The 26,964-nt window shown below is 41.7% G+C and overlaps 1 protein-coding gene across 1 annotated transcript in view; it reads right to left on the bottom strand.

The window, feature by feature from the left end:
- Positions 1-1,636: 1,636 nt before the first annotated feature.
- Positions 1,637-26,964, bottom strand: part of LOC121293236 (bcl-2 homologous antagonist/killer-like) — a 63,320-nt gene continuing 37,992 nt past the window's right edge. Inside the window, exons 4-8 of the mRNA XM_041216093.1 lie at positions 7,558-7,590; positions 7,322-7,466; positions 6,518-6,661; positions 4,937-5,117; positions 1,637-3,053 (exon numbers count right to left, since the gene is read on the bottom strand). Of these exons, the coding sequence (XP_041072027.1) occupies positions 2,949-3,053; positions 4,937-5,117; positions 6,518-6,661; positions 7,322-7,466; positions 7,558-7,590 (608 nt within the window). The 3' untranslated portion in view covers positions 1,637-2,948. The remainder of the gene's footprint in view (positions 3,054-4,936; positions 5,118-6,517; positions 6,662-7,321; positions 7,467-7,557; positions 7,591-26,964) is intronic.

Here is a 26,964-nt window from a genome sequence, read left to right as displayed (position 1 = left end):
TAACTTCTTCCTTTGTTAAGTTCAAGAAAATCTTCTGATTGATTCTTTTATGATCACAGCATGTAAACAGTTAAATACTCTCTGAATTGGCAATAATACCTTTTCAAAAAAACCCTGAAGAGGGAAAACAGTGGAGCCATTCTACCCCAGCTCAGCTGCTTCATAACATTTTGCACATTGAATTTTGGCATGTGACGAAGCCTGCCTGTATGGCGTGGTAGTTACACTGAAATTGTGTGTGCAAATGCATAATTATTTTGAATGAGCAAAGTGTCATTGAATTACAGCCTATTAAGCTAAGGCCCCTGGATCAGTATTACTTGTACTGAGTATCAGGCACAGCTACTATTTACCTATATTCAGGCCTATATTCAGACTCTACCCCATATCTACCCCTCCCCGTAAATAGCACATACAAATGTGTGTGTTGGTTAAGACATAATATAAAGTGTGACAAATGAGGTGTATGAGTCAGCAGACATGCTACTTAATCCTATAAATTGCATTAAATCAAAAAACAACACGATCAATGGGGAAATAATATAGTGCTATCTGCTGGTCAGATTGTGTAACTACATGGTCACAAGCTCACTTGTGCTGTTCATGGAAAACAGAAATTTACAATGGAAAAGCTAACCGTGACAGAAAAATGTGAACAGAAAGTAAGTCTTTGCAGATGGGCCATATATGTATACAAGATGTAAATATGTGGATAGATAGATGACACAGATAAAATGCTGTTACATTTTCAATAAACATTATTTAACAGAAAATATCACGGGAACTTAATCCACCTAGTGAAACATCACACCAAATGATCTGTGGTTTTTTGAACCAATTGTAATGACCACCACCTCAGCTTGATCTTTTTAACTAAAAAACTAGACAAAGGCAGTTTGCACAGGATGTCACGGTGGTCAAAAAGAGTGAGAGATTAGACTAGAGAAGACAGAATGCAGTGTTGGGCTTTTAAAAGCCTGTAGATTGTAAGAGGAGGAGAAATGTGATGGGTGGCGCGCACCTTGCATTCCCGGCTTCTTCCCTCCCAGGACACAGTTGACATCCTTGCTCACTTATTCCAGCTGAATGAAACCAGACACAATAGGAATAGTTTGAGGGGGTGGTGGGGTGTAAGAAAAGCCATTTAATACAACAAAGCAATACATCACAGCAGAATGACTAAGATAAAAGCAAAATACTGCGGATGCTGGAAATCTGAAACAGAAACAAAAACAAAAGCAAAAATAGCTGGAAAAGCTCAGCAGGTCTGACAGCATCTGTGGAGAGGAAGACAGAGCCAACGTTGAGTCCGTATGACTCTTCTGATGAAGCATCTGTGGAGAGGACGCGAAACGTTGGCTCTGTCTTCCTCTCCACGGATGCTGTCAGGCCTGCTGAGTTTTTCCAGCTATTTTTGTTTTTGTTACAGCAGAATGACTGCTCTGTTTAGAGAAACAGAGGAGGACTCAGAACATCAGTTAAAATACCACAATCCCACCACATTCTAAGTAAACACCATTTCCAAAACACACCTCTCTAGCAATGGAAAGTTATGTTCACAATAATGCTGCTTAGTTTTCTTGTATGTGAATCACCTGGCTGTTTTTTCCTTTGTACGTACCCATAGAAGACTTCAGTAGTTACATTTTTATTTTCTGAAATGTCCATCATACTATCCAGGCATACCTTTTAAAACAGTTCAAATTTACAGTGAAGGAATATGTTAATACTTCATGTCTTTAAGCCTGTCTCACATTTCCCTGGAGTGAAATCACACTGAGTGATATTGGTATGTGAAACATTTTATAGCCCTAATTTTAACTGAGTGTGAGGGCTCAGCCAAGCAGGAAGTGTGCATCACAGCATGGGAAGGAACGGAGAGATTTTAATTCCCGAACCTCAGTTGGACTACAGGCCAAACCTGGTGGGAATCATAGTGGGTGGGAAGTGGGGTTTAGGGCAGCAGGAGGCAGCTGCCAGGGACAGAGGGAACAGTTCTCAGTGCTAAGTTAAGTGATGGTTGGAAGAAAGTCCAGGGCAGAAGAAGCCCAATGTTTCCATGGAGTCTTAGCTACTGGCACACAAGGAAAATATCAAGCATTTTTGCTTACAACTTATCTTCCTGAACCTCTTCTGGTCCTGCTGCTACCTAGCCACTAGGTTTTACTGGTAGGTCCAGCACTAGTGCAACCCAGTGTTAAAATCACAGCCTAATAGAATCATAGGTTCCCGCCTTTGCTTATTTATGAGCTGCTGGGCTGCCTGTGGTGAGCACCTCTGACCCCTTCCCAAACCCCACCGTTAAAATGGTGATGGGTGGGAACATGGGTCATCAGGGAGGTTATACTCTGCCCCAATCTTAAATCCCTGCCAGTCCTGTTCTTGTCAGGTACAGGGTTTAGAATTAGGGTTAATGTATTTGTATGGCATTCTGCTGCATCCTACTGGCTGGAGATATTAATCCAAACCGTCCATCCATTAATCCAAAATGCCCAAAGTCAAGGGAGTATCAAACAGCACAAATTCATAAATTGAGAGTTCAGTCTGGAAATGCGCCACCATCTTTTTAAACTTCTTACATAATTTTAGTTTTTCTCAAGATATTTAGTCCAGTGCAATGGTGCGGCCAGGATCATCACTGTAATCTTGTACATAACAAAAGAAACTACAACAAACACCCATTTAAGCAATCAACCTAGACAATTATCAGTAATGGTCATACATTTAATTTCATAATGTTATATTATTAAAGTTTAGAAAATATAAGCGTGACCCAGCACTTTTCCCAAAAAAACTTAAATATCCAAAACAAAAATATTTGGAAAACATTATTTCTAATAATCAAATTTGATAATAAAAAATCTTCACCACCAGGGTGAAGTAATCCAGCAGATATGCTGCTTGGTCTAAGACCAGCTTTGACGATCCAGCACTGTATATGGGACTATTCAGGGTTTATAAATCTTGTGGGCAATCGCCACGCCCAGCATGACAGCCACTAAGATTCCAAACAGCCACTTCAGGTTGGCATCCTCGATGGAAAGAGCAGTGGTCTGTAAAGCAAAGGGAAAAAAGCTCCAGTCACCAAACCATTTGCTACAAGTTGCAGCCCCTCTGCTGTTGGACTTCTTATATAGCAGATATTTAATAAAACAATGGTGCACAGTCCCTCTGCTTGAATTTCAACAGGGAAGGAGGCAGTACTTGATTTAGTTCATGGAAATGAAGTGGGGCAAGTAGATAATGTGCATATTGTGGCAACATCTAGCAAAGAGCAATCACAAAATAAATTGTGAACATAGATATAAATGTTGAAAAGCAGAGAGAATAATCAAAAGAATTTGAGGGGAAAAGAAAGCTTATCTCAACAAGATGAAAGGGAACTAGCCCAGGAAAATAATAAAGAAAAATTAAACTTATGACATGAAATGCTCTGTATTTACTGTAAAGGTTGCAGGAATTGACTATGAAGAAAGCAGTCATTTACTGTAAGGGCAGAAGTTCTTTCTGTAAAGGCATCATGAAACATTATCTGATCATTTGTCTAGTTGGTGGTTATGGGCCCTTACTGTGTGCAAGCAGCTTGTTGCATGTCTTGACAACAGGGATAAAACTTCAAAAGTACTTCTTTGGTTGTGAAGTTTTTTGTGATGTCGTAAGGCTATGAAAGGTGTAATATAATTATAATTTCTTATTTCTGTGATAACGGTTTGAGATATAGTTATGTGACTGGTACACTAGCAACACTGGTTTTTAACATACAGCAATTATTCCAATTTCTTGCCTCTGTTAATTACATTAATATGGTTAACCATTATAGTTAGATTCAGTGATCATTATAACTCTGTATTCTACCATCGTTTTCATGCAATAATGTCTTATGTATTGTAGGAACTACTTAAGTCACAAAGCGGATGTACTGTGTGTGTGGCCAAACTGTTTACCTTGCAGGATGTTTAGAGTAATTACAGTCATTAAAATTCAGTGCAAACAGCATTTAAAGACAACCATAAAATAGAACGACCAGTGGAAACAAGTTCAGGAGCTGTCTTCCATAATCAGCTCAGATCAGCTCAGTGTGAGCTATGGGAAAGGAATGGTACAATTAATCATCCAGCAGCTAGAATTTCAAGCATCGGTGCACACAAAATAGGCAGTTAATATTACACTTAGATACAAATGTTGTTAAAACAACAATGTTGTTATAAATTACACTGGTTCCATTTTGATTAAATAATTTCCAAAAATGTAGTAGAAATTATAAATCTGGCTTCACAAAATAAGGCTATTTCAAATTCTCAAATGGGGCAGTTTTTATTCTTCTTGCCTTTGGGTGTAATCGTTCACTTGGGTACAGGTCACAGAGAAAGATCTAGTGGGGAGGATTATATGAGTGCGATGCTGCTCACCCAGCATCCCATCCACTTAAAATGAAACTATGTGCCAGGTAGAAGACGCAGTTTAATGTGGAGTAGAGTCAGATAATAGACATTGTGAAGGAAAGCAAGGAATGGCAAATGCTGGAGTGCGTAGGTAAGCAAAGTACCATTACCCTTCTGGAGTTTAAAACATGTAGCCTTTCCAATTGTGTTGCTTCCCTTTCCAAAGCAATTGCTCCTTCCTTGAGTTACAAATATGGATAAAAATATTCTGATAAGGTTTGAGACCATTGCACACTCAGCAATGGTGATTAAACATTTTTTTGTTTGCCAGGACTTCTTCAAATCCACACCTCCTAAATTAAACTCTTAATATTTTTCTGCACAACTTTACAACTCACTGGATTGAATCTGTCTGTTTTCTTTCTGAATTTCTCGATTTAAAATAAAACAGCTGAGAGAGACAATGAGTTGTAACATTCTGAAAGAATACCCTTACAATGAGGCAGAAACAGACCTTAAAAATAATACATTCCCACACCACAATGTATACTTACCCAGCCTGCCTGCTCAACAATCCATTGAGCAATTTGGTTCTTTGTAATAAACTTTGCAACAGATTTGGAAACTTTGCCAAAACATTCCATAATTCCTCTCTGATAGACGTAAGTCACCATTTTGTAGCTGAAACTCAGCAAGGCAATAGTTTGGCCCAAGTTTATTCCATTGTCATATAATCTGTAGAAAATTAGTGCACTTTATCACAACAAAATTGTTATTTTGATCAGTTAGTCTTTAAGACAATCATATCAACAAAGCAATATTAGTTAATAGTTGTATTATTTTCTAAAAAACAGACTGCGTAATCCACTTCCAAGATTGTCACACCTCCTGGGTGCAAACTAACACGATATTCCATTTCTATTTGCATTTTTTAAAAGTTTACTTTAATCTTTCATTTTGTTTTCTTTCACTGACCACATTCTTTTAGTCTTTCCCTCAGTCCCCCCATTCTTTATTTGTGCTGTGAAGATGCCTAGATTCAATTGGTCACCTTCTCTGCATAACAGTTCTCAAATTAAGGACCAGCAGGAAATAAGACTAAGCAATGTTATGATCCCTGTAAAAGCAAATAATGTGAAAGGAGTGAACCTCCTAAGGAACAACAACAGGAAAACCTGATGAACAAGATTTCACTTTTTAAACTGTCACAATCAAAATAAAACCAACATAAATTAAACATGAACAGGCAAATTATATCCACTAGAAACCATAAATTATGCTTCAACTATCTGATACCACAAAGGTAAATCTCACAGATTTCTCAGGTAGCCCTGTTAGCACACATATGAAACCACGTGCAGTCTCAAAGTCCTTCACAACGCTATCTTCCTCCAGTATAGTTCAACTACTCTTCGTCACACAGGATTTGATGATCAAATAGCCTCTGATAACAACTTTACTCCGACCAAGCTCCACGGACACAATTATCACAAAAATGACACATTTCTGCACAGCCTACTTCATGCACTCTCTTCATGACAGTCCTAATGGTGTACCATCCCTCGAGTCCCCTTCATCCAACCACTTAATATCACCCAGATACACAAAATGGTCGACTCTGGTTAAAAAAAAAACACCTAGCTCCTCAGTGTGCCTGGACTGTTCATACAGTTCTCTAAGCCTCTATATCGTTCTGACCCCTGCTGAAAACTCATTCTCAAGAGTCTTCTGTCTGTTTTTTTCCCCCCAATCAACTTCTGTTTCCCTTACAATCTAAGTTACAGTCCAGGTCATGGCTCTGTCCTTTATCTGGTTCCCATTTCCCCAGCAACTCCAGCCAGAGGCTGATTTCTCAGAACTCTGATTTCACAGCCAGAAAATTCAATTAACAATTCCCCCTCGCAAAATCCTGGAGATTTGGGTTTCTGTTTCAAAGGACAGTCTCAAAAAAATACAGACTTTGAAACTATTTCATCACAGTAAACACTACTTGCTTGGCTGCATGCAGTACTTGAGGTTGATGTTGGTATTGCACTGCTGATAACCTAGATCGTACCAGACTTTACAGTAATTAAAGTCCACTGCTACTTGTTAGATTTTTATGGCAACTATTGACTACATAATTGGAAACCTACCTTTCAGCAACTCTGCAGAAGGACTCATATCCATGTTCAGACTGAAGAGGAAAGTATGCCCGCATACCTTGACATTCCCTGTTCTTTCGATGATTAAGCTCATCCCCAATAATTGCCAGTTGACGTCCTATTTCCATAGTGGAACTGTGATGATAACATTAAACCTCATTTTAAAAAGCCCAATGCTTCATTTTATACTATGTCAACGAAAATAAGGATCCATGCAACCTAATGACCACAAGCAAATATTGTTGACAAATTTCTTCAACCCCATTTAGTTCTCTCAATTTCTCCTCTTCCATTCATAGCTGCTATTTGCTGTCCTTATGCTTCACAGGTAATTACAAGAAATGGGTTTTTACGTCATTTTCAACATTTGCTCTTGATGGCAAACTAGGGTAAAGTTACTGCTGAATTACAGGTCCCTCCTCCCAACTGTGTCTGTGATGACCAGGACTCTTCACCTACCAATTCATTTCCCCATTAGAAATTACTTTTAAATTACTCTTTTTGACCACAGTTGGTGCCCTATCCTCAGGAGAGTAACTCTACAGCTGTGTGTTCACAAAATGGAAGCTCTCATGTAATTCTGTCAAGATAAATGTCTGTTTGTATTATCCATTTAGTTGCTTAATAATTTTTAAATTAGGAATCCAAAATGATTGTGCATTCCATTCCATTTGTAAAATACAGATTTCAGATATTAATAAACAGTATTGCTCAAGTACTTGACCTGTAGTGTTTTCTGTACATGATATGTGAAATATTTCTTTGTAGTTAGCAATTGAATCACATTTCATATACCTGGGACTTGTCTGTAACTGGTCTGTGGTTGCTGGCACAGTAGGCACCATCACTCCATTCTCTGAGTTCTCTTCCATCTCGCTCTGATTTTGATAGTAGGTATAGTTCTGAAAAAGGTCCTCTGCTTCTTCCACCTTGTCCTGCTCTGTGTGTGGAAAGAAAACACCTGAATAGTGATCAATTCAGGTAGGAACAAAAAACAACTACTAATTTACAACTGATAAATGTCACCTTGCCTTGGAGAATGTAATAAGGTTTATTTTCTTGTCCTAGAACAGAAGGCAAAACATTGTAAATTTTGCAATTACTTTTTGAAACAACCAAATCCACTTAACCATCTGTGTTCCCTCATTAGTTATTCTTGGTGAGCTTACTGGCTGGATGTGCTTGATAATTTGGGTGCTCAGTTAATGTAGGAAATGGGAAAGTGAAGCAAATGCAGATTTTAAAGGGCTACCATTGTACCTAGAAGTATGTTTCTTTAGTTAGGCTGACAGAAAATCTTGGGTCCAAAAACCTGGTTGATGAATAATACCGAAAACCTCTATTCAAGACGCAGCTGCACCTACAGAATGTAGGCGGAAAGAGGATTGTGCTGATAGGCGTACAAGGGGCATCCATCCAATAGAACAGCCATGGAGCAGGTGATGACACAACGCATTTCCAATATCCAGAGGAAGTTTGTCAGCTTCAGGAAATCTGCCAAGGTACAAGCTAGCCAGAATTTTCCCACACCAAGTAATTGGGTAAAGTACACAAGGCGCAAAAAAACTTCCTCTCTACGGGTTGCATCGTGATTGAAGCTGCATGCAATGTGCTTACTCATTATAAAACTCTTTCATAGCTTCACTTGCCATTGCTGCAACTAGCAACATGTAATTTAAAACTGGAACTATTGTCACAGAAGGAATTGTAAAAGGGAGTCAGGCAAGCTTACTACAAAATCTAACAAAGTGATGCATGCCTGTGTGCATCACAATTGTGTGAGAATTGTGTAGACGCTTGAATTTTAATGTCTAGGTTCTTTAAGCTTCCAGCATCTTTACACTGGCTCACTGCTTGTAGAACAAAGCAGCACTCAACATCATATGGGAGCAAACCCATATGGCAAGGCCCAGAAGAGGAGGTGCACAAAATGCTAAACACCAGGGCCCAGGGGCTAGGGGAGCCCAGACTCAAGCTTCCTTTTCTGTGTAAAATGTCTAAGCCATGTATCATCTATTAATCATTCTGAAGTGAACTCTTATTTCCTACCACTTGCCCCACTTATTTCTTCTGCCAGTGACAAGTGGGCATGAAGAGCAGAGGCCGTGGAGAGGGTGGGGAGCTGCGCTTGATTGATCTGTAGTTTCAGCTTTCCATTAGTCTGTGGTGCTGTCATCAATCGAATGCCCGCACAGAATTGGATGGGCTGGCATGAGTGGGTACAGACCTGTGGGCAGAGGTATTAAAGCACTGGATACAACACCAGGCACTGGGAAGGCAAAATGTAACCAGCTAACCACGAGTCTACAAATCTAGTTAGTTCCTTTGGACTTTAACTGCTTCATGTATGGCAAGAATTCAAAAATCCCTTAAAAAGGGATCATATTTGATTCACTATTTTTCCTCCCAAATTCCTCACCTATTTACACCTATAAAATACAATTTGCTGTTACATTCATACAGTACCCGGTATATTCCAAGTAATTCGGAATTATATTTTGAGACGATGGGTTTTTTTTAATATCAATTGGACACCACTGTTACAGTGGTTTTTAAGTGATCCTGAATACCCAGCTCCCGGTAGACAACCGTTGATTGTGATCGTATGGACTTTAATTCGGAACCTGCAACTTTGAAAGGCCTCACTGGAATGGGTCCCAAAACTAAATAAAAACAGCTCTGTTTTTTAAAGGAAGTGAATCCTGGGATGATTGCTGCTGTTCTTTTATTCATGTTGTTTTGTGTTACGGAAGTATTTTACAGCAGCCAAGCAGTGCAACCCAGACATTGTTTAATGAATAAAAGAGCACTGCATTCTCTTTGAAGCTGTGGTGTAGTTAAGCATAAAATTCATAACATGCAAAATTTATCCAATGTAGCATCAGTTAGGCACTTTGCGATGGAAAGCTCAACTCAAGGTTGAATAGGACACTGAGATTGCACTTTGGCTCAGCTTGAGACAGTGAATAGAGGGCGAGGTGGAATGATGCTGTTTTCACATAACTAAGTGGAGGATATTGCACGTTATTTAAGACTGGATCTTGGATGAGGAAGCTGGCAATATAGAGGAGGTGGAGGTGTAGTGACAGTAGTGTATAGAGTTGGGTGAGCTCTAACAACATACATGTGAAAGCTGGCAGAAACAGGGGTGGGAGGAGAAGCCATTGTTGGAGAAGCTCTGGCTACAATCAAATAAATAAAACTGAGACCAAAGTGAAGCAAATCTCACTGAGCAAAAACAAATTAGAGAATGGATGGAATGGTGGGACCTGTAGTATAAAGGGTTAACAGAATGGACATGTTAATCTATGATGCACATAATAATATGGCACTGATATCAGGCAATCATTTGCAAGGAATTGTAGGGAGCAGACAGGTAGTCCTGAGGGAAGATATGCCTCCCCCGTAATTCACTATGTACATACCGTAAATAGTGTAAGTAAACTAGTTTTTAAGTAGATACCCTGATATGCCTATAACTCTTCCTTGTTAGAATCCTGGTCTAGCACAGTCTACAACACAGTAGCAGAGGTGGCAGCACCAATTTAGTCCATTGTTGATGCCATATGATGAACACTCCAAGACAACCATAATCCCGCTTTGCCAACCTTAGAGATCCAAGAGTTCCCAACACGCTTCAAAGTTGATCCAGGTGCAGGGGTATCCATACTGGCTGATCATCTTGCATGACTCTGTAAAATTCCTCTTCAGCCTTCCAATATGGAACTCCAGGGGCCAGCACGAGCAAACCTGCAGTTTAAGGGTCAGATTACCACCACACTATGCCACAAGTGGTGGCAAATCATGGAAACCCTCTGTCATCCACAACCAAAGCATTTCCCTGTTTAGCAGGAATGCATTTGTACAGTTAGGCATCATACAGGTTCTTCCAGCCACCAGGGTCACCTTCCAAGAGGATTTTCCACAACCTTTTCAAGGGCTGGGGTAGCTGAAGAACAAATGTCATATTTCTCTGCTCCCAGAAGTCATGCCAATGTATCTGTTCACCACTAGGAGGGCATCACACCCCAAAGATTAAGAAGGAACTTGACCACATGGTACATAAGGGCATCATTTTCCCGATCATAAACCAACCCACTGGTGTTCTGGTCTGGCTGCTGTCCCTAAGCCTAATGGCCACCTCCGGCTTTGTGTGGGTCTCACACAGATTAATAAAGCAGTACAGAGGGAAGCTCACCTGATGGAGTTGGTAGTCAACAGCTTGGCCAAGCTCACCAACAGCACCCTTCTTACAAAGCTCAATGTAAACAGCGGGTTTTGGCAAATACCCCTCAACAAGGAACTGAGGTTCTTGATGACCTTATCATGCCCTTTGGTCAATTTTGCTTTAACGCCTCCCTTTTGGCATTTCATCTGCTCCAGAAATATTCCAATGTACCATGTCAACAATCCTCAAAGGCAAACAAGGTGTTATCTGCCATGGACAATTTCCTCATACATGGTACCACAAGAGCCGAACACAACCAAAGGGTAAGAGTGGTCCTCAAGGCTCTCCAGGAAGCAGTGTCACGCTGAACAACAAGTGCAACTTCACCAGGTCCAATATAAAATTCCAAGGACACATCATTCAGCAGTATCACAGTTGATCCACAGAAAACAAAGGCCATTACTGAGTTTCCCCAACGTGCATCACCGACATTCAACGTTTCCTTGCAATGGTAAACCAGTTGGAAAAGTGTATCTCTAACTTGGCCACACTCACAGAACCCATGAGACACCTCCTGCGGAAGAGCAAACAATGATTCTGGAATGTGCAACAAATCAAAGCCTTTTAATCCATTTAAGATAACCTAGTCTCCACGGATGTGCTGAAGCACTACAATCCCACGTTGTAAGGTTGTTGCTGCAGACGCTTCCTCTACAGATTTCAACGTTGTTCCCATACGCTTACAAAAGGACAGTGATAGAAAACCTGTCCATTTCGCTTTGAGAGCCCTCACGGAAACTGAATGAATGTATGTCACTATTGAGAAAGAGACACTGGCAGTTACACAGGCTGTTAAGCGCTTCTCTGATTACCTGGTGGGGCTACCTTTCCAGATGGAAACAAACTACAAGCCTCTCATAACACTCCTCAATTCGACAGAGATTAAGATGCCTTTCCATATTCAACAACCTTGCCTCCAGTTGATGTGGTACCAATATACAGCCATCTATGCCCCTGGCAAGTCACCACCAACAGCTGATGCTCTCTCCAGAGTCCTCAATTCTACATTGGTGTCAGAAGTGGAAGCATTTTCCTCCATCGTCATGAGTGTCCTGTCCATACCTGCCACAAAACCCAAGGATGTTCGAAGCACCCAAAATTGAGGGTGCTGCATGTGGAAGATCGGTCTCCAGGAATGGTCCAAATACAACCCTACTGATCATCTCATCCACAAATACTATGAGCAGCGAGTCCATTTGATTATTGTGGACAACCTCCTAGTTTACGACCATCATTCCATGCCCCACGTGACAAGATATTCTTCACAGTCTCCATGGCGGTCACCTCGACATTGCTAAATTTTTAATGATTATTTTTCATTACATTCGTTTTGCTTCCTGGATATTTTGGATTTTATTTGCGGTGCTGGTGCCTTTAATTGGGTTGTGTGTGGGTTGACAGCTCCCTCCCATTAGTGGACTTGCTCAAAGTTGCAGCCTTATAGCTGAGATTGAACTCAGCTGGAGCCCAGAATGTTGGTGCAGTGTTTGGGAACTCTGAAAGTTGTGAAGCAATGAAGGATGTATTCAGACTGTCCGAGAATGTGTCTCACTTACTGGTGATTCCTATCCTCCTGGGGAAAATGTGGGAAACTAAATCCTGCACTGGTGAGCAAGAGAAAGAGAGAGAGAGAAATCTGAAAAGTGCACGGAACCCTTTAGGGATGCTTGCGTAACCCTTGCGTTCTAGGGGATCCCAATTGAAAAACACTAATCTATTGGTTGGTGGAAGCTTATATATTTAAAGTGACTATAAGGAAACTAATTATGGTTATAGATTGTTCATCAGAGAAGCAATAATTACTATTTATATAGATTAGCAATTAATACTAATTTCTATTAATACTACAATTTGAAGAAAACTTCCTTAAATAGAGACCTAAGCCACTGCTACAAACTCAACATAGAGGTCTGTATTTCCGATTTCAAGCAGCCACACCACTAGCCCATGAGTCACCAGGTTCTATAGCCTACTTTTTATTAATTCAATAAAGGTTAGTATAAGAGCTGTGGAGAATAATCAATGACTCCTAAAGGACTAGTGGACCTTTGATTCTTCATAGTACATTCCTGGCAATTGCCGTGATGTGTGTTTTAGTCAAAATACATTATATAAAATTCCTCTCCGTATGCTCAAATCCCACTTGGTCACAGACCAGACAATACTGAACTGCTAAATGGAATATAAACAGAGCAAGGTCTGCTGGAGTTTACATAACGAACTTCTCCCCTCCAGGCACAAGCAAACAGCAACAGATGTAAAGTCAAACAAAGGCACATGTTAAGTTTGCACAAAAACAAGTACTGCCCCTATTGTTAGGCTAATTGTCATTTTTCTGATAATTTCTTTATGATGGCTCCTCCCCACACATAGGGTGGGATTGTTCCAGAAATGCATGAAATGTGGTAGCGGGCAGGTAAAACCCACGACGGCGGGTTTTCACACCATATCATCCCAAACCTGTCACATTATTTATGCATTCCTGGGAAACATGCTGTTTCCATTTGCCCACCATGCCATCACCTCGCCGCTTCCTCACACTGGGCGCCATATTTAAAGTCCAGCTGCGGGTACACATCTCAGTGCTTCCAGCCCACAACTGCTGCAGGGAAGATGTCCACAAAAGGAAAAAAGACTGCAGCCCCCAGGTTTAGCAACACATTACTGGAACACCTTTTGGATGCCTTTGGATACCCACCGGGATGTCCTCTAGCCCCGCTATGGCCACAGGATGGGCAGCGGTCAGCACCAAAGCCCATCAAAAGAGGACAGCCACCCAGTGCCGCAAGAGGATGAATGATCTCCTCTGTTCCGCCAGGTTAAGTCACTCTTTTCATCACTCTCAACTCACACACTCACAAACTCATCACACATTCAGAGTGATTGGTGTCACTGCCAGTTCAAGGGACATCACCATTCACTCTCTCACACACAACATTGATCCCATCCATAGGACCACTCATCACCCACATATGCCTGGCCTGGCAGGCATCCTGCTTACACTCTCTCCACCTCTATTCATGCAGGACAAGCTGGCACACAACAAGAGGGAGAGGTCACAGGCTGGTGGAGAAATGCCTGAAATCAAGGTCCTCGCAGACTTTGAAACAGATCCAGCTGGCCGGCAAGGATCTGTTCCTGTGCAGTCAGTAAGGTTGGCGCTGCTCTATTAAGGTGAGGATCCAGCAGTGCAACATCCATCGGACAACCATGCTGTGAGTGATGTGTCCTGTTTCACAGTCATCTGCCCTGCACTAATTATCTCCCCTTGCTTTCACAGGCACATCTGGAAAACAGCTGACGGAGTCCACAACCCAGGGCCACCAATCAAGTCCTGAAGAAAGCTCTGAAGAGGAATCTGGACGCACCCTCCCTGAAGTCCCCACACCCTCCACCAGTGCAGAGAGACATGCCTTGGTGGAACCTAGCTTCAGAATAGCCTCTTGATCACAATCTGGTGAACACAACGCACTGTCTGATCTACAGCTGGTGGCAGCAGGGACTTCCCAGGTGTCCGGCACTTGAAGGACTGCTGGAGGCCAGAAATTTGATGAGTCTGAATCAGGTGACGAGCCTCTGGACTTGGTCATGTCACAGTTGCTAGAGCTGCCAAGGCAAGCTCGGGAACATCAGGAAGGGATGTCTGCTGCACTCCTCAGATTGCAAGGCATGATGGAGGAGTCCATCTGCCTTCAAGCTGAGGTGATAGCGCCAGCATGCCAATGCACTGACGTCAACATGTTGAGACCTGAGGGCCATGTGAGTGCAGTCGATGAAACCATGCACTTGTTGTAAACCCAAGATCTGGGCAAATCCAATCACTCTTGCATCCTGGCTGTCCTGGTCCTAGATGAAATGCAGGAAGTTGTGTGCCCTCGCAAAGATGGATGCATTTGTGGGTGGCAGATAGTGAAATCCCACAGAGGTCACCTGTGGAGCTCTGAAAGGAGCCACCGGCATAGAAATTGAGCACCGTGGTCACTTTCATGGCCACGGACAGTGAATGTCCTCCATGTCCCTATGGCACCAAATCCTGCAGCAGGTGGTAGATGTGACCAGCCAGCTCCCGAGACATGCGCAGTCTTAGGCAAAACTGGTCCTCAGCCATCTGCAGAAATGAAAGGCAGCGTCTATAGACTTTGGGAGTTGCCAGGCACCAGCCTGCAATGGCTCGCTGTGGTTGTTCAGCGTCGGGTGCAGGAACCCCAGTCGCCCTTCTTCCTGACGGTGCTGCTCTTCCCATTGCGCAGCCAGGTGCCTCACTCACTCTCTCCTCCATTGCCACAAGGCGTGCAGCTAGTTCACCAGGCTCCATGATCCTGTTGCACTCCTCCTGCAGGTTGAAAGAAAGAGACACGTGAGTTAACATGGGTGTACTAAGATCCTGTCCTGGTTAAATGTGAAGGCCCCTTAACCCATCGCGGAGAGTGCTGGCCACCACATGGATGGCCAGAGATTAGTGTGCTGCATAGCTGTTCCAAACCTCACTCACCTCCGCCCCACTCCACCTGACCGATTGGCTGCAGCTTTGCCCATTGGACTGCATGCTGTGCTCTCAGCTCAGGCACAGGCATTCTCCCAACCCGCACTGCAAGGCTGCTCTGTTAGCTTGAACCATGAGGGAGACTGGTCCAAACCAGGATGATGACTTTACAAGGGGCTGTGAGCGCCTTCACCAGTGACTGCTCCACAGCCAGCTTTTGCAAGGAAATTGTACAATGTGTACAGTCATCCAACTGTTCTGCAGTCCACTAAAACCTCCATTACTTTGCAGTCTGTGCCCGAGGGGTGAAAAGCTCTGGAGTACTTGGATGCCTGTGTTGGTTGAGTGGGCAGATAAGCTAGATGCCCAACTCCAATCATATCAATGGCTGTGCTTGAACTGCCTCAGTTGCAAAGGAATGGTCACTTTATATAAGATGTCCCTAATGCGTGGCCATTTGCCCCGCCCGCCCTAAAACCCACCCTGAATGCTTGTGCGCTACATTCAACCACAGGGCAGCCATAGTGCCCCCACCCCCCCAAGTCACCTCAACTGTAGGGCTGCCCTAGTCTCCCAAACCCACAACATGCCTCAAGCTTGACGTCCAACAGGCAACCCTGGTGCGGGCTGCGCAAGGTTACTGTGCACTCACCTCCGAGTTCCCCTCAAAGTGCAGCCTGCCTTATATAAGCTGTTGTGAAACATGTTGGCAGGAAAAGGAGCTCGATCCAGCCGGGGGTGGTTGTGGGGTTGGTGTGTGTGTGTGTGTGTCCAGCAGGCAGGCCTTATATTGATATGCAGATGTATTACAATGATGTTCCTGACGTCTGATGGCGGGAAATGCAGCCCACCAATAGCTGGCTGAGCGAACGATCGCAAACTGGTTTCACACCGACGTGAAACCACACCATATTGTCTGCACACGCCACCGAACATGCCCTAAACAACAGACACGGAAAATCCCAGCCATAGTATGCATTTAATATTTCACGCAATGCTACAATTTAAAAAGAGATACTACTTGACCTACTCAAAGTTTCCAGCATTTTCTATTTGTGTTTGTTTTTATTTCACATTTCCAACATTTGCTTTTTGTTTTCCTATTTTAGGAAATCCTATCAGGTGGTGGCTTACCAAACAAGGGCTGGGATTTCACTGGGATATGGGAGGGCTGGTAAAATGATAGTGGAAGGTGTACGTGGCCAACATCCTCCTGCTGCCATGGGATATTTCAAGAGCAATGGCTTCACTGCCTGCTGACTGGGGCTGGTGGCCATTTAAGGTAATTAACTGGCCAGTTAGTATTAAAATGACTCCTTGCTGCATGGGGAGACTGCCGGCTACATCAAGGTGGCCTCCCAATGATTTCCCGAGGATGTCTTCTTTTATTGATGCTCAATGGCCCACAGATATGCCCCCAGTCTGCAATGGCTGCCCCCTCAGCTCCAATGCTACTGGTGGAGGGTTCACCCCTCCAATCACCAGCGCCTGTCTGCCTGGCCCCTGTACATTGACAAGAATTCTCACTGGCCCTTTGAGGTGCCCTCCTCCTCGCTTCAGCCTCAAGCAGCATCCACATCTGATTGGGCAAACAACTCGGAGAGGCAGACCGCCGACCTTCATGGCCTCTAAACTGTCCACTGCCAGTAAAATCCCCTCCGCTGTCCCACCAAGTTCAGAACCCACATTTGGTCCTGGCAGTGGGACCCACATTGTGCCAGTAAAACTCAGGCCAAGATCTTCATTGTCTCATGTTGGGAAATGGCAGACAAAATCCTCAACCATTCAGTCTGCCATTGACAGTTAATTTCAAATCCTAGCATAGTTTAAATGCTGACTGATTACCTGAGAAAATCTTCCTTTAAATAATTGGGATTTACTAGAAATGTTCACTCGTTTAATTTTTAAAAATTATGCGTTTATAATATCACTTCTTGATGCTTCCTCAACTTTCTCAGCACATTTGGAACTTTGCAGTGGCATGAAGGAGGGAAATCTAAACTCTCCAAGAAAGTAGAATCCCAGAAAGGATGGAGTTGCATCCAGACCAGAACAACGTTGTACCGGGACAAGAGTTGTGATTGGAGCTGCATTCAAATCGGCACTGTACCCAGGAAACAAATCCAGCAAAGAGCTGATTTTAAATAAACACATTAACCAAGCAGCCCATTTACTCTGGTGTCCTTCTTCTCATTACACACATTCACAATAATTACATTTCCCTCCCCTCTCTGAAATTGAGGGACATATTTTTAGCATCGGGTACTGGATCTATATTGTTCAGTTCTACCCCGGGCTATATGTTTACCAAATGAATAGTCAGGAGAGTTTGCCAAAAAAAAAATTAACTTAGCATAGTCTTTCTTCCCATGTGAAAACATATGCAAGCTCAAGCAAGATTAATGCCATTATCAAAGCTGGTAGCAGCAATTTCATTCTTAAGAGTGAATAATTCTTCATTGTTATACAAGTAACAGATACTTCTGCAAATTTCCTCACTTCCTATTTCATCCTAAAAGCGCTGATGTTTACAAGCTAAGAGTTTCCATTACTTCCTGTACCATGTTTCTCGTGCACTCATAATTGATAGATGTAGGGTAAACAAATTACACAATAAAAAATCCACTGCACTATATAATGATGGACCTGAACACCTGTTAGTTAACCCCTCCCCACCACAGACAAAAGAACAGCAGTCCTCAGAGAAAATCCTTATTAAGACTTAAATATGCAAACAGTAACCACGCACTAATGGTTTTGTCATATGTGAGAGTGGGTGGACTTGTATTTCAGAATCCCACCTGTGCAAATTAATATGTAAACTAGGCTTGTAATCCCTAAAATATTGAAAGTTAAGGAGTCCTTTCTGTATTCTTATTTATCCTATGCCAATTTGCACGTGGCTCACGTAATAATCCAGAAATTATTACCTTTGAGGTTCTACTTCTTAATTTGGTGCCTAGCTGCTCATATTAACTATACAGACCCTCCTTCCTCATCCTGCCTATGTTGTTGGTACCTACATGGACCATGACCACTGGATCCACACCCTCCCACTACAAGCTCTTTTCAGGCCCCGAAAAAATGTCCTGAACCCTGGCACCATGCAGGCAACATAGCCGTCTGGATTCTTGCTCCTTGCTACAGAGAAAAGTGTCAATTCCCCTCACTATATTGGCCCCTACTACCACTACATTCCTTTTTGCCTCCTCCACTTGAATGGCTTCCTGTACCACAGTGCTATGGTCAAACAGGTCACCTACCCTGCAGCCCCCATTCACAATCAAACAAGCTGAAAGAACCCAAACCTGTTGCAGAGGATGACACTCCTGCACTCTGGGTTCCCTTACCTGCCTCAGCTTCAGTCACTTCCTCCTGTTCCTGACCACCTTCTAAATCAGAAAACCCTCCCCTAACAGGCGTGACCACCTCCTGGCACAAAGCAGCCAAGTAACTTTCCCCCTCCCTGATGTGTCGCAGTGTCCGCAGCACATCCTCCAGCTCAATGACTCCGAGCCAAAGCTCCTCAAGCCACACTTACTGTAGACGTGTTTGCTAAGGATAACACTGGTATCCAGGAGCTCCCACGTGCTGTAGCCATACTTATGTTCTTTGATTAATTACCTAATTATTTTATTAAATTATTTATTAATCTTATCACAAATTCCTGTACTATTTTAAACCTCAGGAATAAAATAGACCTTAACCACTTATCAGATGCTCACCAAACAGCTAACTTCTTCCCCTGTAATACAGCAAGAACCAGTTCCTACAGGGTGAAAAAGTTAGAAAAAGCAAAAGGAGCATCACCCTCCCCTCCTCACCGAACTCCCTCAGCTCATCAAACTCTCACATTCCATTGCTGATCGTACTGAGAATGTCTGAATTTATATGTTCTAAACAACAGGACTAGCTGAGCCCAGGTACAGCCAGACCAGTTCAAGCTAGTTTCCATCATGAACTATTTCAGCTGCTGCCAACAGATAGCTTCTATCTCCCTGCTTAGGCCCCTGGATGAGACTTAGAATTTAAAATGTGCTCGCAGTTAAACAGTGCTCACAGTTAAATGTTAAACAAAAACAATATTAGATTTTTTAGAAAGATATTTAAGCTTCCCTCACCAAACTCTCACACTCCATTGAGGTCGCACACTCACAAGCTGCAGATGAGGAGACTAATTTATCACCTTACTTCTGCTCTAGTTTTTGCCTATCACAAGGAGTCAATGTAGCGCCATGGCACATTCCAGGCCTGATGCCCATCTGTCAGCCCATGAAGAGCCCTTCCTCCCACCACCCCTTGCTGCATGATGTATCAGCATCCTGCCATATCCACCCAGCCCTTGGGCAAGCCTGATCTGGTGGGTTTCTTTTGAGAAAATAAAATGTTGTTCAAGGGAAAGAACAAGCAAAATTTTTTTTAAATAAAGCCCGAAATCAAGTGGAAATGTTATATTTCTGTTTTGAAAATATTATGAAAACATGTTATTGGACTATAAGTTTCTCCAGAACTCCTGAAAGAGATACAATGGGAATTAATGAGATGCCCCACTTAAAATAAGAGATAAAAGTTAGAGAGATAAAAAAGGACACAACACCAAATGGGAATTGGAATAACTCACCTTGGTGTAGTTCAATAGAATACATAAATCTGGCAATGATGTGCGTTCTAGTGAAAGGGACGTGTGGATGAGATATTTGTGTCTTTGCTTATGGACTTTTAAAAAGAACTGAATTTGATAACTTAGCCACCATCTGAGACATTGGGAATGTACAGGGGGAGATAAGCAAAGATCTTGAGGCAGAAACCCTCTTTGATCTTTTGAGAAGGTTACCAGAAATTTAGGAAGAACTATCGAATGGTGCATACTTTTCAAGACAGTGAAATCCCGGATGAAGACGTTGATTGGCAAAATAAACAGCACGCTCCCTATAGACCTGATAATCCTTCCACAAATACAAAACAAGAATTTGTGGGAGAGGGCAGAGAGATTACCACCAAACATGATGACAGAACGCAGGCTATATAGAAAATCTGGTTAAAGAAAACACTAGAGGCCACATCCAACAGACAGAGAAATGTGTGAAGATGACTTACAACTGTGAAATTCCAACAGAGGATTAAAGGAGAAATTGGAACACCGGTGTGAGTATGCAGAAATGATATGTAACTTGTGAACTAACTGACATACGAGAATACATGGTGCAGCTGCACTGGAGAATGGGTCTGACACTTGCTCGCCTAACTTGACAAACAGCGTGACATGAAATGGTTAATATAGCCTTTAGAGTAAGAAAACGTTTTAAATGACCAAGGCGCTGACACAAATTCCATACAGAAACTGACTTGCAGACAATTAATTTTGCTCCCTCTGACCATTACCAAATTGGAGGCAAATTAAAGTAAAAGAAATTTTGAATTGGGCTAAATGAAGGCTAGGGAGAAATAATACTTAATAAGAATTACCCACAAGATGGATATAGGTCAATGGGCAGCTGGAGAATCTTTTAAGTCCATGCATAATCTATTGCTTTAATTATAGGTGCTTATGTGCTAACAGCCTGGAAATTAGCAGCACTCCTGCAAAAGATTAGGCCAGGATTTTCCGGCCCTGCCATGGTGGGGCCCACTTCGGGGGACAGGGTGGTCCCGCCAAAAGTTCATTGACTTTCGGTGGCACCGGGCGATCCTGACAAGGTGTGGGGACAGAAAATCCTGCCCCAAAATATTTCCCTCTCAAAGCAGGGGAATCATAAGATCTGCAGGTGGGGAGTGCCAAACCAAGTAATCAGATAATTCTAGTAGCTTTAGTATGTAATCTACAATATGTAATCAAGAAATTAGGGAAACAACTTGTATTTTAGAAATAACTATGTTATCTAAAAACTAGTTGTGAGAAGTCAATAAGGATATTTCATTCTCAAAGGGCAGAACTGTAAGAAGTTGGGGTCTTTAATAAGCGGATATTTGCTGCATTTTAAAGGATTAACTAGACAGCCTCGATTCTCTCTCTGGAAAGAGGTAGAATGGCATCTTGTGCACCTCCGTATCTATGTAAGTGTTTAGAAAGGACCAGGATATGACCCTCAGCAGGATGTAAACTAAAAACCTGACCTCAAGCAGGGCACACACAAGCGGAGTGGTAACCACCATGACATCTAGAGTACCTGTCCTGTATCCATTGGTCAGAATAGTTAGACAGATGATTGACACTGGGTAAGCTACACCCCCCCCCCAAAAAAGGGCATGTATATTGGTGTCATACTGGTGGTGGGGGGCTGAGGTGCTGCTGAGGTGGCCGCGCTCATTGGGCAGCTGCCATTTTCAGATGGAAGATGGGCCAGAGGAGGAAGATGGAGAGATCAAGGTAAGTGTTTCCTAACACTTCGACTAGAGAGTGGAATGCTGTTGTCAAAAGCTGTTACAGGTCATTTACTTCTTCTGTCAAATTAGTTAGCATATCATATTTAAACTATTGTTTGTTAATAAACTATCTTAAAATTACTTATGACTCGTCAACTGCCTATTTAGGTATCTGTGGGAAATCTTCCATAAGCAGCCCTATTATCTCAGGGTTACAAATACATTTGTAAAACACAAGGATTGCAAGTCACCAACTATTTCTTGCAGGAATTGATGACCTCTAGCAGGGTCAATGAGACTGCATCAGAGGTTTCTGGGTCAGAGCAGTCAAGAGTTAGTTCTTAAATGAATAAATAGAGGCTGCAGGTAAATGTCTGTTTGATTTGATCACAGTATATTGCTTTTTGAGAAGAATGATGTAATGTTTACCATTCACGTTGAATGATTTATATATTTTGACTATACAGCAGGTAAAGTAATGCATTGTCAAATGAAATCCAATGATTGCACCAGCTACTCCCTTTTGCTTAACTCAGTTCATTTTATACCTAACAGCTTCTATTTGGCAGAAATAACTCCGCCTGAAGGTACACAGTTACTATCGAAGCCTTATGTATTGTTTTTAAGACTGTATCTTATACCTTTTCTTACAATCCATCTTCTCAAATTTTAATACTTTGTGAAAGTTTTTTTGATATCATTTAATATAGCAACCGCACAATGGTGAGGTCATGGTCTTTTTTGTACTTTGTAGGTAGTTACAGCAAATCACATGGGTAGTTCAACAATGCAGGGTGACTTAATTTAACATGATAACGTAACAGCTTATTAAGATTCCATTAGAAATACTCATCCAAGATTTAATACCAGGGAACTATATAACAATGAACAAAGGTTGCTTGCTCTACCAATTGGCATTTGGTTTCAGCTAAAGTGAACAATTTCAGTGTTATATAATAACTTATTTTGAAACACAACCTCTGAACATAACTGGCTAAAGATGTCAATTTAATCTTCTTGGTTTTTCTTAAGTCAATTTCTGAGCTTATCAAGGTGGGAAATAGTGGAAACAAACTATTTTCTAATTTGGCTATCCAATGTTGATTACTCAGGTTTACCATGATTAGGTGGAATGTAAGGCCCCCTCTGCTGCAACAATATACTTCAATCCCAACCGTGCAAAGTCACTCCTTCCTGCATCAGCATATTTTCCAATTCCCTGCATAAGACATCCTGTGGTCCCTCCCTTCACAACAAACTCCTATACCCACTAGGAGAAGAGACTATCTTCCTGTATGTCTGACTAGATTTAAATTCCGATCATAGGAGGTTAAATGAAAGTGTACCAAATCATACTGTAACCTGGTGAGTTTTGTTTACCAAGCAATTTGATTTAATGAAACTACTTATTTGTAATCTTGTTACAAAAACCACTAGTGAGTTATTTTGGACCCCATCAAGCAGATACCAACTGTATAAAAGCCACTCTAACAACAACATGGTCCCGTGTGTGCTGGGTGCAAGTAAGTACTGAAACACCCGGTCATTAAAGGATATTCATACCATGTAGTGTGGCTTTTCCAATGGCTTTCCTGAAGAAGCTAGTGTGCAACTGAGACATGAGCCTTGCATCCCTGGGTTACAGTTGATTTGGATTCTTGTTCCTGGTTGCTATCCAGTGGCACCACCTGCGATTCAAAAGTTTGTTTCCTGCCCTGTGGACATGGGGTTGGAGGCAGGGGGCCGAGAAAAATAGGTGGGAGCAATACCGGGACAGCTTTCCAACACATTCCTGCCATTGAGGTTTCCCAGCATTTGGGGGGAGGGGGGCACGGGAAGGGTTGAGAATAAGATCAGCTGCCAGCTCCATGAAGGCTGGCAGCTAATTAAGGTGATTGCGAGACCCCAATCAGGGTCAAGTTTACACTCTCCACTGCATTTTACCAACAGCGAAGCTGGCCTCTTAGCATCTTTGTATAATCATGTAATTGCAAAGATAATAGTGATCCTTAAAATTTATGGCCATGAATTTTAGCTCTGTAGTGCTGGCACTACAGAAGCCCAAAACTCTAATAATCAGTTGGAACGCTCCAGGCGTGGCTCACACAGCGTGACCAGACTGTAAGAGAGCAAGGGCAGGCTTCTTGTGTGTCCTCAATAGGAACAGACAGGAGGTGATCCCAGGAGCTGATATCAAGAGTCAGCCATAGCACAGTTGGTAGCAGTCTCACCTCTGAGTCACAAGATTCTGGGTTCAAGTTCCGCTCCATAGTTTGAGCACAAAAATCAAGACTAACATTCCAGTGCAGAACTGAGATGCCAACTTTCAGATGAGATGTTAAACTGAGGCTCCATCTGCCTGTTTGGATGGATATAAAAAATTCCTTGGCACTGTTTCAAAGAAGAACATTGGAGTTATTCCTGGTATCCTGGCCAATATTTACCCCTTGAATCAATATCACAAAAGCAAACTAAATTATTTGGTCATTATCACATTGCTGTTTGTGCAAGTTTGCTGTGTGCAAATTGGTTGTTGTGTTTCCTACATTGACTACACTTCAAAAGAAATTCATTGGGAGTAAAGCACCTAGACACATCCAGTGGTTGTTAAAAGTGCTATATAATTGCAAATCTTTCTTTCTATTCAGTTATCTTGATCACCAAATAATTAAATCTGATTAGGTTATCTCCTCTAAGAATCGTCAGTGGTCATTATGACCCTGTTACCATCAGTAATTTCCGAAATTCTTCATGCAACTATTTGACATTCCTTGAACTAGAAATCAAAGCAAAAACCCATCTCATTTCAAAATCTCATTTCAAAATGCTCAAATTAATAATCATCCTTTTAATTTTTTTCAAATATTAAGGGATTTTTAATCTCACTAATGAAATTGTTAGTTAGATTGTCTTCAGGAATCACTGGTACTTAGAGTGTTTGTCTAGTGAGAAGTAACTTTAGTCATTTTAAAAATTATTTTCACTTAACTTATTTCCAAAAAGGAGGTTTTGACATTGGAAACTCTGCTGTTGGTTCAATTTATGTTATTGCTCTTTAAAGCCATGTCAGTTCTGCTGGTAACTATGCTATGATCAACTTTAAGGGAAACAACAGGGTAGAAATTTGTTTTGGCCAGCAGTGCAAAATGGGCAGTATCAGATTGGCTGCTTGTTATAGCAGAATCTGATGTTCAGTTCCACTGCATTGTAAAATAGGCAGCTGATCCCATATTGCCCATTTTCCACCACTGCCCAAGATGATTTCTAATCGAAAGAATTTAAGAGCAGCACTAAAAAGCTAACATTTTTAACAAAGATTAAATTAGAGCTTGTATAGTGAGGGAGTTCATTGTTGCTGGATGAGGAGGTCTTAAAGCAATAACGATTCCTTAAGACCAACTGTGGTAATTATGGTTTTATCTAATGTGTAATATATCTTTAAGAAGAATGGTTGTTAAGAAAGATCACATGATCTTCAATACCCAATAGGAGAGTAGTGCAGGCTACCTCAATAGTCAGTAGTGCAGGGATGAAGTTTGAAGTGAAAGCACACTTGTAGTTGCTGCTGAGTACCTTTGTAGATGAACTGGAAGTTTTTTCACCTAACCGTCCGCTGATCAACTCTACCAATAAAAGCAACTCAGCCACGACTCACAACAAACTAGCAACAAAGATCCACAGGATTCAACACCATCTATCCAATATGACTATGAAAGATATCAAAATTCATTCCCTTTAGAAAATAATTGTCTATTTTATATTGGGCTTCTGTAAATGGTCTCTCCTAATCTGGAGGAAAACATACTGTGATGCCAGTATAGCATTTTCAATTTCAGCTGGTTGGTGAAAATGGATAATTATAATTATTGTAATGAGCATTGTTTTTGTCCGTATCACAGGCACAATATCTTATTCTGAGGGTGTGTGACATTTTCATAGGCAAATGAAGAAAAGGTTCTTGTAATATTGGGGTATAAGTTGCTCAAAACCTTAGTACATGACTAGTCAGTATCATGGAGGAGGAGGGATGAACACAGCATCAAGTCACTCTTAGCTCATTCTCTGGTCGAATCATCATCACGGAATGAAGCACTGAATTGTCAAACAAACAGTGAGGCACTGAGCAGGGGCTGCAGAATATCCCCGTTAGGAAAGCCGGAACTTAAAGAGCCAGCTAGGCCTGGCTGCCACCCATATCTCATGGTGGTTCATTACTAGAAATACAGTATGCAGAAATATCAGGGCAGGGAGCCAAAGAAGAGATTATATGAAACAGATAGAAAATGTACACAAAATTACCCATGATATAAGGAGTAGATAAACAAAAGATTCAGGCTCCACCTCAAAATTATGAGCAAAATATTATACCCTGTAATCTACAAGTCCACAGTTTATAAATAGACAGTACAAAAATGTGTGCATAACAAAGACTAGGAGTTCAATTTCTGAGTTTGTTTGAATATTAATGCAAATGTAGGCAGAGGCCTAACAAGGTCCAACTAACAGAGGATTACTAATTAGCATGCTATAGTGCAAAGGGTTTGTTTGGTCCCAAAGCAGCAGTTAGCTTTCTGCAGTGCTTCCTAAGGCTAATGAATTATTCTAAGTTCTTAAAATGCAGCATCCATTTTAATAATCCAGAATTTAGAGTGCGCTTAACAGTTGTGAAAGCATTAAACTATTTTGTTTTACTTCAACACTACAGCTGGGCCTCATTACAAGAGATTAATTTGTTACAAACTGAAGACGTGTTTCAAATAGAGCATTGAATAACATACAAATTATATTGCGAGTGCTGGTCTCAGACTTATACCTATATGGAACGCACACAGTTCCTGCAGAAGAGACAGATTGTTAGTTAGATAGATTCTTAATAAACAAGGGGGCGAAAGGTTATTGGGAGTAAGTGGGTGGTTACAATCAGATCACCCATGATCTTACTGAATGGCAAAGCAGGCTTGAGGGGCCGAGTGGCCTACACCTGCTCCTAATTCGTATGTTCATTTGTCCCATAATCACTCAGTGTCCAATGCTTTCACACATACATAGAACTCCAATTACAGTTTTAAATGTTACTGTTAGGAGGGAGCCTTTGTGGCTGCTAGATCTCTGCTGACATCAACACATTATGTTTAAAATTCCCATGCAGTCCAATGAATTTCCTAGTGTCCAAAATCTCTTGAAGTTAGTTAGAATCGTACAGCAGAGAAAGAAGCTAGTCAGCCCACCATGTCTTTGCTGGCTCTTTAGAAGAGCTACCTGATTAGTTCCCATTCCTATAGTCGCTTTTTCCAAGATGACACCTGAGCAGTCAAATCCCTAGGCAGCACATGTCTATGCACCTTTATGTTTGACCATCTGCTG

This window comes from Carcharodon carcharias, chromosome 21 (assembly GCF_017639515.1).
Source record: "Carcharodon carcharias isolate sCarCar2 chromosome 21, sCarCar2.pri, whole genome shotgun sequence".
Lineage (NCBI taxonomy): Eukaryota > Metazoa > Chordata > Chondrichthyes > Lamniformes > Lamnidae > Carcharodon > Carcharodon carcharias.
The sequence above is the reverse complement of the archived record's forward strand: the minus strand, read 5'-3'. Positions and strand labels throughout refer to the sequence as shown.